At 48.5% G+C, this 15,013-nt stretch overlaps 1 protein-coding gene across 3 annotated transcripts; it reads right to left on the reverse strand.

The window, feature by feature from the left end:
- Positions 1–513: 513 nt before the first annotated feature.
- Positions 514–14,983, reverse strand: CRAT (carnitine O-acetyltransferase). Of its 3 annotated transcripts, XM_036393852.2 has the most exons (15): positions 14,879–14,940; positions 12,707–12,815; positions 11,324–11,587; positions 10,734–10,852; positions 8,593–8,646; positions 7,560–7,725; positions 6,823–6,997; positions 6,201–6,379; positions 5,097–5,197; positions 4,803–4,922; positions 4,203–4,325; positions 3,936–4,071; positions 3,421–3,483; positions 2,789–2,926; positions 514–2,261 (listed from the first exon to the last, which is right to left on the reverse strand). In XM_036393852.2, exons 2-15 carry the CDS (start codon positions 12,734–12,736, stop codon positions 2,046–2,048), a joined length of 1,884 nt encoding a protein of 627 aa, XP_036249745.1. In that variant the 5' UTR covers positions 12,737–12,815; positions 14,879–14,940; the 3' UTR covers positions 514–2,045. The 3 variants fall into 3 exon arrangements, with proteins under 3 accessions (XP_036249745.1, XP_036249746.1, XP_036249744.1); XM_036393853.2 differs by lacking the exon at positions 12,707–12,815 and having other exon boundaries at positions 14,879–14,983; XM_036393851.2 differs by lacking the exon at positions 14,879–14,940 and having other exon boundaries at positions 12,707–14,582.
- Positions 14,984–15,013: the final 30 nt, after the last annotated feature.

A 15,013-nucleotide genomic window follows, 5' to 3' on the forward strand; every position in this document is an offset into this window, starting at 1 on the left:
TTTTCAGTCTGATTGATACAGAGGAGTCACCAGAGCAGGGATTTCTGCTTGCAGGTCTGTAGTGCTCCTATTCATGCTTTTAGGCTGTCTCACTCCATTCAGGATTCTTCTAAAAGATCAACTAAATCCATGTAGATGATATGAAAGTGGCAGTTAATCAAGTTCAATACAATCACTGGCTGTGCAGGTGAGTTTCAGTTAAATTTTCCTCTTTTAAGGTATGTTATTAGGTATAAGATAGAAGCTTTGAAATAACATCCTTTCAGGAAAAAAAAAAGCCAAAGCATTGGCATGTATATTTTGAGAAACAAATTAGAATTATTTTTTCTTCTTTTACTTTAAAAAGCTTTAGTGCAAATTTGTTCATATATGTTCATCAAGGCACTTTGATCATGTCCCTTGCAATTATTTCCCTTTTAACAAAACAGGCCATCACACTCCTAATGCTTCTTATTTATGGTGGCATCCCAGCAGACACATCTTGAAGGGTGTGCAATTTAAATACAGAATTCCTACTGCAGAAAGAGCACTAGAATTCTTTATTACCATATGGTTTTACTAAATAAAAGTGTAGTCAGGAGCTTGGGTTCTGACAGATGGGTTGGAAGTAGTTCCTATGCTACCATTGTATGTTAATGTTTATATATAATCTTTTACTGCCTCAAGTTTGTCAACTGAACATAAAAACAGTATCATATGAGATCATTCTCTCACAGAATAAAGCTGACACAGATTGGAGTAGTATTTCAGTAAGAAATAACTCCCCAGAGTGGCAGAAAAGGTGCTGTGCAGGAACAGTGCAGAAAAAAACCCTACAGCTTTCTTCCTGTTTTTCAAGATTTTCTGCCTTGTTACAGCAGAGTGAAAGAAGGGTTTCTGCAGCTGTTTTTCCTTTGCCCTTTAACAGATTTCAACTCTGTGGGCCAGGAATGGAAGCATGTGTTGGAGTTCCTGATCAGAATCATCCTTACTTGTCCACAGCTCAGGCATAACATTGTGCACAAAAAGCTGTTTCTGAAAGCAAGGTGTAAAACCACATTGGGTTAATGTGTGTGTCCTGAAGGACATCAGGCATGTAGCTTGTTAATAAAGAGTCAGCATCTTTTTCTTTTCCTCAGCTCCAAAGAAAGGTGCAATGGAGCAAGTGTCAAGCTAAATGCCTAGGAAATTCCTTCTCATCTCTGCAGATGTGCAGGTACCTATAGTCAAAGCTGGCAAAACTTACATGAGGAGAGTTTTGTAGAAGCTCTATGGGGAAAAAGCTTAAGGCTGAGCTGGATGATCAATGGTAGGACCATGGCAGGAAGCTTAACAAAAAGCCCAGAGCAAGAACAAGAAAAAGAACCTGAAACAGTAAAATCACCTTAGTTTGTATCAAGTCATGTCCTGTTGTTAAGAGGGTCAGTGTAAGACGAAGGAGATCCCAGTATCCTGAACAAGGGGAAAGGAACATTCCTGTAGAGCCTGTACTGGTTGGAGTGCCTGGGATAAGTAGTGCAGTGTACTCTGATGAGACTGGATCTGCTCTGGCTGGACTTCCTTCTCCCCTTGCTGAAGTTGAATGATGAGGCTTTGCTCGAGCAGGAGAAAAATCTTCAGTCAAGACTGGAAGATGCTCTTCAGAAGATGAAACCAGGAAAAAGACTTGGTCTTACAGTAGTTCTATCATACAATAATCATTCCCTGCTTCTCATGGACAAGAACTACCTTCCTCACCAAATGGATTTAGACACTAGCAAGGACTGTGCTTTCTGTATTCTCTTTCAGTAGTTTTCATAAAAATCATATTTGTGTCCTCTTTGAGGACAGGAAGGTGCACTTTGCATTGATGGGAGAGGCCCTCTCAGTTCTACTTTGGTTTGAGGCAGTGTTTCCTCTCACTACAGAGTCTGACATCTGTGGGTGACTATTCTGTAACATCTTGCTGAATACAAATGGTAGATATCTTCTTAGGTTCCAGGGTAAGCTGTTCTCTGAATTGTTTTCTGTGGAACTGGGAGCTTCAGTGCATCAGGGATAGCCCATTTAACTGGGGGGTTTCCCTCTTACAGTTTGGATTTGGGAGCAGCCTGGAGCAAGATCCTCATGTCTAGGAGTGCTTTCTCAAGGTAATGTGCCATGCGGGCTGCGTTTGTGTCAGCACAGCTATTGAAGGCTGAAATTGCAAAGTTGATGTGTTCCTCCATGGGGTTGTAACACACTCCGTAGCCATCTGGAACCACGGGACCAAAACACATCACACAATCTGTCTTGGCTGGGACCTGTGGAGACAATGTGATTAAAACCTTCTGACCAGTCAGAGAAAAATGAAACCATCAAATGGAAATAGCTCTGTCAACAGAGGAAACTCATCTCTAGAAGGGCCTTTGGTCACCCTCGCCTCCCACCACGTGTGCTGGATCCTACTATTTAGCTGCAATGTGTTTTCCACTGCATTTGCACAGGAGTGCTTCTCCCCAGGGTAAGCTTGTAGTAAGTCACAAGTAGAATCACTCAGTAAGAATCAGAGCACAGCACTTAAAGCTGTTCTGACTGCTGATTTCATTGATATCACTTTGATTTAGACACCACTCTTGGTGATCTTGGCTTTGGTTATGTTAGTGTTTTACGTGTCTGAGGGACTGTGGAAAGTCTAAGATCAGATCTGTAGCTTTGTGGGATTGACAGCCAGCTTAGAAATTTCTGACCCAATGCAGATGAGTTTCTAACAGACAGGAACTGAAGAGAAACATGGAGAAGGAAGGCATGAAAAGAAACAGAGAGTGCTTTTGGCTCAGATGAGTTGTACCTGGCTGGTTGAGAGGTTGAAGTGCATTGCAACAGCATAGGCTGTGTCCATGAAGAGCTCAGGAATGCTCACCAGGTCCTCGATTGCCTGGAGCTTCAGCCCCAGGAGGTGCCGGTCTATGGCATTGCCCCGTATGGCCTGGGGGAAAGCAAGGATGGACAGATGAAAGCCAGGCCTGAGCAAAACTATTTCTTTGGGTTAAAGAAAAGAACACTTCTAAAAAGTCTCTAAAGTTAGAAGGAAACTAAATGTTGCTTTTAAGACCAATAATCTTGTTTGTAAGGACTGTGAAGTTAAACACACCAGTGCAAACAATCTTACAGTTCCTGCCCATGGACTCCCTCTGCTTTAAGGACTCCTTGTGCAACTTCAGTGTTTATAATCAACAATGATGGTAAGAAATGAAGCTATTGTAATATCTAATTTTCTCCTTTAGGCCGTCACAAGGGACACTTAACACACCAGCTAGAGAGGATTTAGTCTGTGGCTTTAGAGCAATGGCAGGTCAGACCTTTGCAACACTGATGGCCACACTGCTGTGTCAGGAGCAAAAGATGTTCAGGTCTTGTCTTTCCCCAGAGCTCTCATTTGCTGGGTAAAGCCCCAAGCCTGTCTGTATAGAGGACACTCACCATGTCTGTGTATTCCCTGTGGGCCTGCGTGGCTCTCCTCAGTAGGTCTGCTTTCTCCTGGTCCTGTGAACACACAAATCTGTTTAAGTTTTTCTGCAAAATGGAGAACCTAATTTTGGCTGTTCTCTAGCATGGAGGACATTTCTGTTTTGTGTGTCTGTATGAAACTCATCTATATTTACTAGATTTAATTTTTGCATCATTATGTTTGGCAGCATTACTTCATTCTGAAGAGTTCATCCATCAGTAGCAGAACTTAAGTTTGAATAGCTGAACAGCCTTACAAAGGACTTTTTGGTGGGCTCAGAAACATCCACATGATGTTTCCCAGGCTTTCAGTACATTGATAGAAAAGTCAAATCAAACCCCTGATGTGTAAAGATACTGCAAGCTATGGTTTAGTTCAATATGGGGTGCAGCCCTCCTTAGCTGAAACCAGATGACACAGGGTTAGCCAAATAAACAGCTTTTCTCTTTTCTGGATTCCTCTTACTCCACTTCTTTGAGATCCTCACCGATTTGTCAGGGCTGTCCATGGACTGCACAAACTTGAGGGAGTCCACGGAGGTGGAGCGGATGGTGTCGGTGCGGCCCAGGCGGAACATCCGCAGGGACGCGCTCTCGTACGTGGCACAGGCGCGGCCGTACATCCTGGGACAGCGAGGAGAAAGGCACACGAGTGAGTCTGCCCTGCCAGAGCCTTGTCTGTGCCAGCTTTAGCAAGCTCACGTGTTTGAGTCTGTCAGTGAGGAAGTTGAGGAATGACCTATGAGTGGTCTTACCTGTAGTATGCCAACTGCAAGGCCAGCTGGATAAAAGCATCAGGGCTTATCTTCTCTGACTTGGGAAATCCTTTCCCAAATTGATGAAAGACCATGACTTTGATATCCAGATCTTCAACCATTCTACAAGGAAAGAAAGAGGAACTGTTCCTTTGTGTGTTGCTCATTCTTGTAACACAGTGGGATGGATTTGCTTCCTCAAGGCTCAGAGGGAACAGGCCATCTGGATCTGACCTATGCAGGGACAGAGAGCTCCAGCACACATAGGTCTCTTTGGGCAGTACCACAGAGGTAAGAATTTTTGGCCACTGCTGAAAATCTCCACCAGGTTAGATGGTCATGTGTATGTTTATACTCCAGTATTGTTGGCTGGATCCAGTAAAGCCTCGCTCTTTCTTAGCAAATGGGATGAATCAGTAATAACCCTTTTCTAGCACCTCTGTGGCAGTGCTTTTCAGCTCAGCTGAATGCTGTTGAGCCCAGAAGTCACTGGGAAAACTCCCTGGCTGCAGTGGGGAAAGCCTCATTTAAACCACTGACAGGCTCCAAATGGGGACAAGAATTACTCCCTCAGTCACCCATGCACTTCTCCATACTCACATGTTGAGGTTTTGCTTTGCCTTCTCTATGTCATTCTTGATTTCTGGGGTGATGTTAAACCGCAGCTTTTTGGGCATTGGTAGATGAACTGTAGGCGATTTGCCTGTCTCAGGTTTCTTCCTGCACAGAGAAGTGGTTCAGTTTGACCAGAGCTTTGGCATGAGGCCACAGCCTGGATAGAAATGCACAGGAGACCTTCCCTAACACCCTGTGACACTGGTCACAGCCCGACAGACCCCTCACAGTGCCAATAAGGGATCCCCAGTGCTGAGGAAAAGCAGGGGCAGGACTCACGTGAACTCCACGATGTGGTCCAGAAGAGCAACGATGGGTGGGCCTTCGGAGGGAGCGTGCTCATATACGAGACCACAGGAGCCATCTTCAGCAACGATGAACTGGGACAGAAGCATGAGAGGACAGTGTTGAAGACAGCCAGTGTGTGAGGCAGAAAATACCCAGAGAGACCTCAGTGTCTCCCTGTCTATATCAGAGCCTGTCCTTGCACACTGAGAGGTCTCCTTTAGCAGCACAGCAGTGGAATCCTTTCAGCAGGTGCAGAAGATCTGAGAGCACTGTTAAAAGTTCTGCAAAATTCCCTGGATAAGGGTGTGCTTGACATATTGGTGTGCTCAGTGCTCTAGCCACTCATAGAGGTTCAGTGGCTCTGGTTTACTGAGATGCACCCACAGTACAGGAATAACATTGCCACATGCTGGCTTACCCTTACTTTTCAATCAGCTGGAACATCTAAACTTTATCCCCTTGGTGAGAGTTCCAAATAAGAACAAAACAGCTGAAAATACTGAATAGTTTAGCAGGTACGAGAGGAGTCCTCTAAAGCACCATTGCTACAATCTGCAAGCCAGGATATACCAACTAATGAAGGGAAAAGCTCCAACAGCAGCTGCTGTTGAAGGATCTTGGCAAGACTGAATGGAGAAGAGATCAGAGAGATGCAGTGAGATGGCAGTGCATGTTTCAAAAAACTAAACAAAATGCCATTGGGCAGCTTCTGGCAGAACCAGGAAAAGTGACAAGCCTGGAGGAGATCCAAGGAACAGATCTCCCATCGTTTGGGCTGCCTCTGAGCAGATGAGGCATTGTTGACCGCAGGCAGAAAATTGATTTATAAGGAACACAAAGACCTGCTGCACTGAATAAACGTGGGCAGAGGCAGAAAAGAAACAAATCCCTGAGGCAGCAACAAATGCTGGTAACTGCAGAGGGAACCACAGGATCTCACACCATCAGCCACCACTCCTCATCTCCCTTGTTTTTCCACTCTCTTGAAATGAGGACCTTTGCTGCAAAAGGTTCCTGGGAGTTTTTAGACTTTTGTAGTCTCGGGAAACACCTCCAGAGCCACCTCTTCAGTACCTCTAGAGCATCAGTTCTTACCTGCAGGGTTTTGTCGAACCATCGGTTGCCGCTGTTGAAGCGGCTGCCGCCGCCGTGCAGCATCTGCGCGGCCACGCGGCTCTTGTAGATGTCCTCGGACACCCGGGGCATGGGGGCGTCCAGGCACACGGTGCAGATGCTCTTCTCAATCGCACGCACGGACTCCTTGTTGGTCTTATCTGGGAGAGAAAGGAACTGTGAGTAAAGTGGGGGTTGTGTCATTGGAAGGAGAGACATTTGAAAGGATGGGTTTGAAGGACGCGGTGTTGGGTTCCCACTGTACCTCAGTGGGGGTGTACACAGCTATTAAAATTGCAGCCAGCTGGGTTGTTACAGGTGTGAACATGCTGCATTCACCCTCCTTTTTTCAATTTTCTTACATCCTACCCATTTGCAAGGCCACAAACTCTGGGATTTCACTAAACTTCATACTTTGAATCTGTACCTCTCAACCCAAAAATTACAACAGATTGCAACGATTGCTTCTTTGAGGTGGAAAGCTCATGTTATCTGTCCAAAACAAGCTTCCAAAAGAAAAAACTGAGCAGAGCACAGTGGGGAGGTTTGTTATTCAAGGATCTGCAGTGTTTGTTAGCACATGTGTGTTAGGGGCTCTACAGACCTTTCAGGAGGTTGTTGTAGGCTTTAGCCCAGCTGTTTCGGTGGTTGGTGGTGAGGATCCCAATAGGTTCTTTGTTTGTTTGGAGAGAGGTGTTCCAAATCTTCTCCAGCTGAATGAAGAGCTGGTCAGCAGTAAGGGGAGATCCATCACTGTTGTAAACATCTAGCTCAAAGAACTGAAGGTGAGAAGAGTGGACAAGGACAGAGACAGACAGTGAGAGAAGATAACTGTCCAGCCCCAGAAACCGGCAACAGCTACTTTGAGAAGGTAAGGCCTGGCTAAAGAACTCAGCCTGCAAGACTTTTTAAGGATGCTCAGAATTGAGAGACCCAAGTCCAGCTTCCTTTGCAGGGCATAAATACAGTCCTGGTTTTATGAAGCCATGGTAACAAGGACCAAGAAGGAATTCCTGTTTCTGAGACTAAGTTGCAGTGGGAGGGTTTGTTATCCAATTTTCACTTTCAGTTCCAGTTGCAGACATGGTCTCTGGGCTTTGAGAGACAGGAATTACCGGGACAAGAAACAGAGGAAGGAAGACAGTATTTTTCTGCCTCTAGTCTGCTGCTTACATGTGGCAATTCTGCTGCTGGCCAAAGGGGATAAAAGGAGCAGGAACAAATCCCTGGTGAGAAAAACCTTGTGGGCAGAGACTTTGTTATTCCCTTTCCTCTGTATAACAACTAGCAAAAGGGACACCTGCACCTCAGCAAACCTTGAAAACCCAGCAGTTGCCTTACCTGGAAGTTGTGAACAACTGTGATGTGTCTGGACTGCTTTTTGCCTTTGGCATGGTTGACAATGGAGTCCCGCTTAGGCCCGGGAATGCGGCAGGATGAGAAGATCTGGTAGTACTGGTTCATACAGAGGGGCTTCCCACCCATGTACTCCACTGGAAGGGTCTCACTGGACACACAGCAAGGTGTAAGGAGGAAGGAGAGAGAGAACAGATCAGTGTGAGCAGGCCTGTGCTCCCTACACAGGTCACAGGCTCTGCCCTGCAGCTGCACTCCCTCCCTCCCTCTGGCAAAACCTAAAGGTATTGGTGGCATTAAAAGGGGCTGTCCTTCCCCATTCCTAGCAGCTTTCTTAGTACAGGCTACAAAAAAAGTCTGTTTGCTGGCCTTTCATTTGGGAAGGGAAAAACACTGTCCTTCTGTGACACCAGAGAATCAGGTCTCTGGACCTAGTCCATGGCTGTACCTCTGAGTGATGAGTATCTGATGTGATTCATGAACTAGGCAGGGGCTCAATCACTTGCTTCTGCAGTCATATTCCAACCACCCTGAACTTTGTCTGACTATTGGTGTTGGTAAACATATTTTTGGACTTTAAATAAGGTGTGTCCAGCAGAGATTTGCTGGTCACCAAAAGAAAAAGGGTAAGGGAGGAACAAATGTCTCTATAGCTCATTCCATCTAGCTGGGAGGTGAGAAACACCAGGAACCCGATGTTAGAGACTCAAATTCCTGCTGCCTGAGCTGCTGCTTGTCCTGTGAGCAAACAGAAGTGCAAAGCTCTGTAAGACTCTCAGTCGTGCTCTCTCCCTCCAAGCACATTCCCATGCCAATGAAAGCATTAAGGTAAACAAAGAACATGAAGACAGAAGAGTAAGTTTGCTTTTTTCCACTGGAGGGGACTGGGGATTACAGTATCTCTTCCCAAATCTGTGCTGTCATCTCTTGCCTTTCTGTGTGGGAGATTTATGGACAAGGCTCGGCCTCTCTGTGACGTTAAAGAACGTGTGAGCTCTCAGGAGGGTCAGTAACTCACTTGTCAATCATGGCCTTGAAATCCAGGAGACCCTCGATCAGCTTGGCAGCAAACCTGCAAAAATACCAAATGTAACAAGCTGAGATCAGGCAGAGATGTGTCTGGGGCTGAGGGAGGAGCTGAGGAGGATTAGCAGAGCTGTTCTCTGCTCCTCAGGAAGCTCAGCCTTTCTGCCAAGCCCCTGTTGTGCCCATCTCTGGTTCACTGACACAGCCACTCTGGGCTGTGATTTGAGATTGCTGGATAGTCGTACTGTGTGGCACTTTCTTTTTTTATGTGTCTTACTACACAGCCAAGGAACTCTGGACAGCTTTCAAGAAAGGATTGTCATGCATTAATGACCCTCTAACAGCAGTGTTTGCTACTGATGTGTTACAATTTTATCACCTCTGAGTTCCGATTCTCAGCATTAAAACAGCACCAAGGATTTCTGCCCTTCCCTGGCTAGGGGCCACGCTGGAGTGTCAAGCCAAGATGCAGCTGTTTCTCCCTGCATCTAAGACACCACTGGTGACTGAATTCCTACCCCAGTGAACATCCTGCTGCTAGCATAACTCTGGCAAACCTTCCTCTGGCACTGAGGGCTTGGAAACAAAGCAGATGTGCTGCATGAGGACACTGAGGTGTTGTGTTTACCAGGATCAATGTAAACAGTGCCAATGCCAGCTCCCAGCAGGGCTGTGACATGCCACATCAAGCTGCTTAGCTAGAAGTGACCTTCTCTTAGCTAGATTGGCCTTCTCTGACATGGGAGCTCCCACCTGTCCCTGAAGGAAGGAGGCAGGAGGTCACAGGGACAGGGGGTTGTGTTGTTGGCTGAGTGATGCGGTGCCGACATTTGGCATTTGCAGGTAGTGTCCTTTAGATTGGCTCAGCCTGCCCATTCCAGGGAAAGATCGAAGGACACAACTCCAAGAACCTAAGGGTTCTGTGAAATGAGACATTCTGCAAAGTAGTTTTCAATTAAAATTCCTCAGCCTTACTGTAAAACACAAGGGAAACAGAAGTAAGAGTGTCTGTGTTCCTTTCCAAAGAATTAACAGCCTGGAAGTAGAGTTTGGGCTCAAGGAGACAGGAGAGGTTGGTTGACTTGTTTTCAGCCAGCAGTTTTGCCAGGTTAAGGAGTAAAAACCCACCACTTTCCAAAATTGCCTTTTGCTTTTGGAAGCTTTAGTTTCAAGCTTCACTGTCAAACTTCTTTGTGCAGCAAAAAACTACGCAAACACACATTTAAATTCTATTTTAAACAGGAGCCCACCTTCTTATGCAGCTGCTGAATTCCACTGGCTGGGCACTTGCAGCTCTCCAGATTATTTGGAAAACTTAAGAGTGAATAATACGACAGAGAGCTTTCAAGACATTTGTGTACTCTTGCACTGTTGTGAGGCTAATCCTCTGCTCAGGTGTATCGAGGGGTGGGAGGGAGGATTTGTTCCCAGCCTCATTGATCCCCTGGCTGGTACTTGTGATCTGCCAGGGCAATGCTGACTGGTAACTGTGGCAAAGGTGCCTGTGTAAAGGTCAGTGCTGAAGTTTTGCAAATGGATTCAACACACACTGCTAGTGGTGGTTAAAATTAAAGGGAGCCCACGAGGAAGAGAGGGCATGGCAGGGTCTGACTGCAAGGAAAAGCTTGGAGTGGGAGGGCTGGTCACTGTGGTTTCCCAAACCATGAATCACAATAGGGGACAGTCCCTGTCAGGCTCCTCCATCCCTATAAACTAGCAAACTCCAGAGGCATTTCTGGGTGATCTCCTTTACATGCCTGGGCTACTTTCTGTGCCTCCTTTAACTGCACACACAATCACAGTGCCTCCAATACATCCTCACAATGTCTTCAGCCAGTGATGGGACCATTTTGCAGTGAAGATCTGTGCTTGAGCAAAGACCTCAATGTAGTTCCATAGTTCCTGTTTAATACCTGAACCACTAGCCTCTTTGGTTTTCTCCCCTGATGAAATATTTAGACTGGTGCAACCAGGAGTTTGCTTACAGCCTGGCAGCCTTGTCCTTACAGCAAAGACGGCTCTGTCCCGGGGACCACATTACTCATTCCCAATCTGCCTTAATACCCTCATCCCTGTTGAGCACAAAAAGCTCATCCCACCTATAACCTAAGGGAAGGTAGAAAAGGATTTTACCTGAGCTGACCTTGTCGATCCAGAAAATCCTGCTTAGGTAAAACCACACCTGGGCTGGAGTGGACCACAACTGGCAAGCGATATTCCAGGTAAGCTGTCTTCAGCCACCAGTCTGAGAGCTGGGATGGAAAAAGAAAATATGCAGGGAGTTGCTGCTGCTGTCCAACCCAATTCTGGCTGATGGGTCTCAGCATCCTGCCCCTAGTTCTGTCCCACACTTTGCAAACAAAGGGGTTTGTACTATGCAGGTAGAAGGGGAAAGGAGGATTTGAGCAAGGGATGGATGGCTTTTGGTGCAGGGCTTGAGCAGAGGGTTTCCTTCAACTTCTTGAAGCAGCTGTGTGATGCTGACAGGTTCAAGCCTTCAGCAGCCAGAGGCAGGGCCAGTGACTCCCTGTTCTGCCATAATCTGTCTGCTCATCCAAGCCCTGGTGAGGAGTTTGCACAGCTTGGGGAGATCAGCAGCACACTGGTCAGGAAGGTGATGCCATTAAAACACAGATACCAGTGGATGTAGCCAGGACAGGGAAGAGATGAACATCACCCCTCCACCCTCCCAGACCAGAGCTGGGCCTGGAGCCCTGACCTACCCAGTTCTCTGTTTTCCTGGCTCTTCTCTCCAGGCCTTTCTGCAGCCTCTCTCCGACGCCTCCCGGCTTGCGGAACTCGGCCACGAGCTGCTGCGTGTGGCTCAGCTCCTCGGGGCTGATGATGGGCTGCAGGGCCAGCAGGTACCGGTCCAGGGTCTGCTGCAGGGGGGGCACGGGCAGCTGGGGCAGCGCTTCCTGGTGCAGCTGGAATCTGCCCACGATCTTGTTTAGAGCTGTCTGCTTCAGCAGGCCACAGGGCCTGGCCTGCAAAGCACAGAGCAAATGTCGAGACAGAACTTCCCCCGAGGTAGCAAAGAACCTGGATCTAGGAGACCCCATCCCAGCCTCTCTGTGGGCACGTGGGTGTTCCAGCCTGGGAGCAGAGCATGGCTGTGTGCTGGAGAAGGGTACAGGACATCCAGGAAAGCTGTGAAAGAGAAACTCCATCTCCAGGATACCTATTCTCAGCTCCTCAGAGAAAATGCTGCCAGGATAATGACACATCTCCCCACTCTGTGGACACCTTCCAGCTGAGAGTCTCCGTGGGATGACAAAGTCAAACCCTTCCATCCCATGGTAAGTGGGAAGAAAGTTGTGAAAAAAATAATCATATACTATCCAAAACTTTCATTATTTCTTACAAAGCATAAGGCTAAAAAAGCAGAACCCTTGTGCCAAACCAAACTACCCTTTTGGCTTTGAGGAAGCAGAATTTAGCTAAGTTTGGGGTAGGATTAAAATGCCTCTTCTCTGTCTATTCAGGAAACTGTGGGTGAAGCCAAAAGGCTCCGGCGATCCAACTGGGTCATGTGGGTAAAAAAAGCACCAACCACTTCCCTGGCTGGAAAAATGTAACAGAGCAAACCCAAGTGCTCACCAGGAAATCAACTCACCAGTTTTCCCCAAAAAGAGTAACAACATCCTTTTGGATGAACGGGGTTGCACATTCTTCAGCTTGAAGATGTTTCAACAGTACTCTCAAGGTTTCCAGTTCCCTCTGTACCTCCCTCTCCCATGGATCTACTGAATCAGACACTCCTGCAGGACTCTGGACTTTGCATTGTCAGTGTACTGAGAATGCAAAGCCACTGAGAACACTCCCTTTGACTTCCAAAACAGTGAGAAAACAGCTGTCCCCACACCTCCTCCCAGCAGTTAAGCACAGAGAAGGAAGAGCTAATCTACAAGGTTGTCAAAGCCCCCCAGAAACTGCCCTGTTTTTTGGGCAGCTGGGTCTTTATGGGACCTGAGAAGAGCTGTGAGATTGAGGTTTGCCGAAGGAATGAGAAAAACAACAGGAGGAGGAATTACTGAAGCATGAAAGAAGTGTGGGACTGGGAGGAAATGAAAGGTGTTGATGACAGCAGCTTGGGCATACTGTACCTTCTGTGCTTGCTTCTGCTTCCTATCCATGGCCGGTAGGACAGAACAGACCGTAAAGCTCTCCCTGGGCCTGTGTGGGTCTCCTCTTCCACCTGACAATGTGCTGCCCCTGCAGGGCGTCACCTCATTAGCCAACTGCCACATGACTGCTGCGACCAGAGGGCTCCAGGGCTGGCACAGCCCCGGCAGGGGACGGGAATTATCAGATCACTGGATTGCTACAACTGCCCTGAAGGTGCCCCTCCGGGCAGCCGATCAATACCTGGCTAGAGCCTCTCTCTGACCAAACTCTGGGCTCCAGCTAGGGCAGGAGTGGGGACGTTGTTCCTTCAGCCTTTGCCTGGACCATGAAACTACTGTGGCTGTTGGGAGAGGTACTTGGACATAAGGCAGGAGAGACCCCAGTTTATGTCCTGGAGGTGGCACCATGGGCAGTACCCTAACTGCTCTCACTCCCCATGCATGTGTGGTCATTATTGCAAGCTGAGATTTGGAGAGTTCTGGGTTGTCAACTCTTAAAAAACCAAAAAGTATCTCCACAGCAGGGCAATCAGAGTGCCATGCAGTCACAAGGAATATCAGCCCCTCCTTCATCTAATGAACTGAGGGGCAGAAAGCACAGTCTGCATAGCTTGAATAGAGTATGATGATCCCAAACAAACAGCTGCAGATTTTCCATGGGGTAACAATGAAGATCCCAAAACAAACCCATGGAAGCCACTGTATGTTAAAATGCGGAATGCATTTGTTACCTTCCCTCTTTTCTGTCCTCTGCTTGTTTGGTTTGGGGTTAAACTAAAGGATTTGGTGGGAGAAGGAACAGTGATCAGAGCTGAGGGGGCAGCTGGCAGCAAACAGAGGAACAGCCCAACCCTAACACAGCAAAGAACCTCTTCCAGAGCCTGCAAAGCTGGTGGGAAAGGAAATCCACCTACTAGGGGGCAGAAGGAATTTCCTAGCTGATTCTTAGCACAGCCACAGAATTGAGTACCAGGATGCCAGAGGTTTGTCTTTTATTTTTAAATCATAATCTGGAGTGCCTCTTAAGCCCAGAGACAGCTGGGTGCCCTGCCTGGTCCCTCAGTAACTGTGAGTGGATCCACACTGAGGCTGCTGTTCTGCTGCTCTGTCTCCTCCTGTCAGGACCAGAAAGGGACTGCAAAGAGCAGCTCCCAAGCCTGGCAGGGGTCTGACAGCTCTGCCCTGTGTGCAGCAGGATGGGCACCTTGGGAGGCACTGATGCCATCTGCCTGGGCTTCCCTGGCCCCTCCCTGTCCAGCAGCCACATCTCTGCTGTCCAGCCCCAACTGGACATCCCAGAACAAGACAAGGCACTGGTGGAGAGGGTCCAGAGGAGCACATGAAGATAATTAAGGGACTTGAGTATCTCTCGTATGAGGAGAGTGAGAGACTGTGAGTTCATCCTGTTTAATCTGAAGAAGAGGAGGCTGACAGGGAATTTCAACAATCCATATAAATATCATCAAGGTGGGCGTCAAGAGGGTGGTGCCAGACTCCCTTCAGTGGTAAAAACTCTTCAGTGGTGTGCAGTGACAGGAGAGGAAGCAGTGGCCACGAAATAAAACACAAGAAGTCTCCCCTCATTGCGAGGAATAACTTTTTTACATTGAGGATGGCAGAGCACTGTCCCCTAGTGCCTGCCCAGGGATGGTGTGGAGTCTCCCTCTCTGGAGACACACCTGGACACGTTCCTGTGTCACCTGCCCCAGGTGACCCTGCGTTGGCGGGGGTTGGACAGGGCGATCTCCAGAGATTCATCCCTTCCAACCCTGACAATTCTGGCACTGTCATCTCCGTCCCGGACAGCTTTACCGTGCACGCTGCCGCCAGGCACGGGAAGAAACCAGCGGGCCTGGGGGACTGACACCGGCAGGGTCCCTGCCCCGCTCCCGGGGAAGGTGGCACCGAGCCAATCCGAGCGCACGGCCCTGACCGGGGACCTGGGCTTGTGCGCCGGGGCGTGGGGCCGGACCCGACAGCGGCACCGCCGGGAGCGACCGTGTGAGCTGCCCCCGGTAAAGGCCCCTGCACGGCCCCGGGCTCGCCGCCACCCACTCTGCCCGCTGCCCGATGGAGCGACCCTCGACCGCCACCTCGCGCCCCGTCTCCGGTCGGTCCTGGCGGAGCCGCCCCTCCCGGTGTCGCTCTTACCGCAGCCCTGGCCACTAAGGCGAGCATGGCCCCGCGCCCCGGGCCCGCCGCAAGGACACCCCGGCCGCCGCCGCCGCCGCTCCACCGCCCCGGGGCGGGGCCGCCCCGCCGCCATCTTGGAGTGGGGCGAATCCC

Source organism: Molothrus ater, chromosome 20, assembly GCF_012460135.2.
Source record: "Molothrus ater isolate BHLD 08-10-18 breed brown headed cowbird chromosome 20, BPBGC_Mater_1.1, whole genome shotgun sequence".
Taxonomy (NCBI): domain Eukaryota; kingdom Metazoa; phylum Chordata; class Aves; order Passeriformes; family Icteridae; genus Molothrus; species Molothrus ater.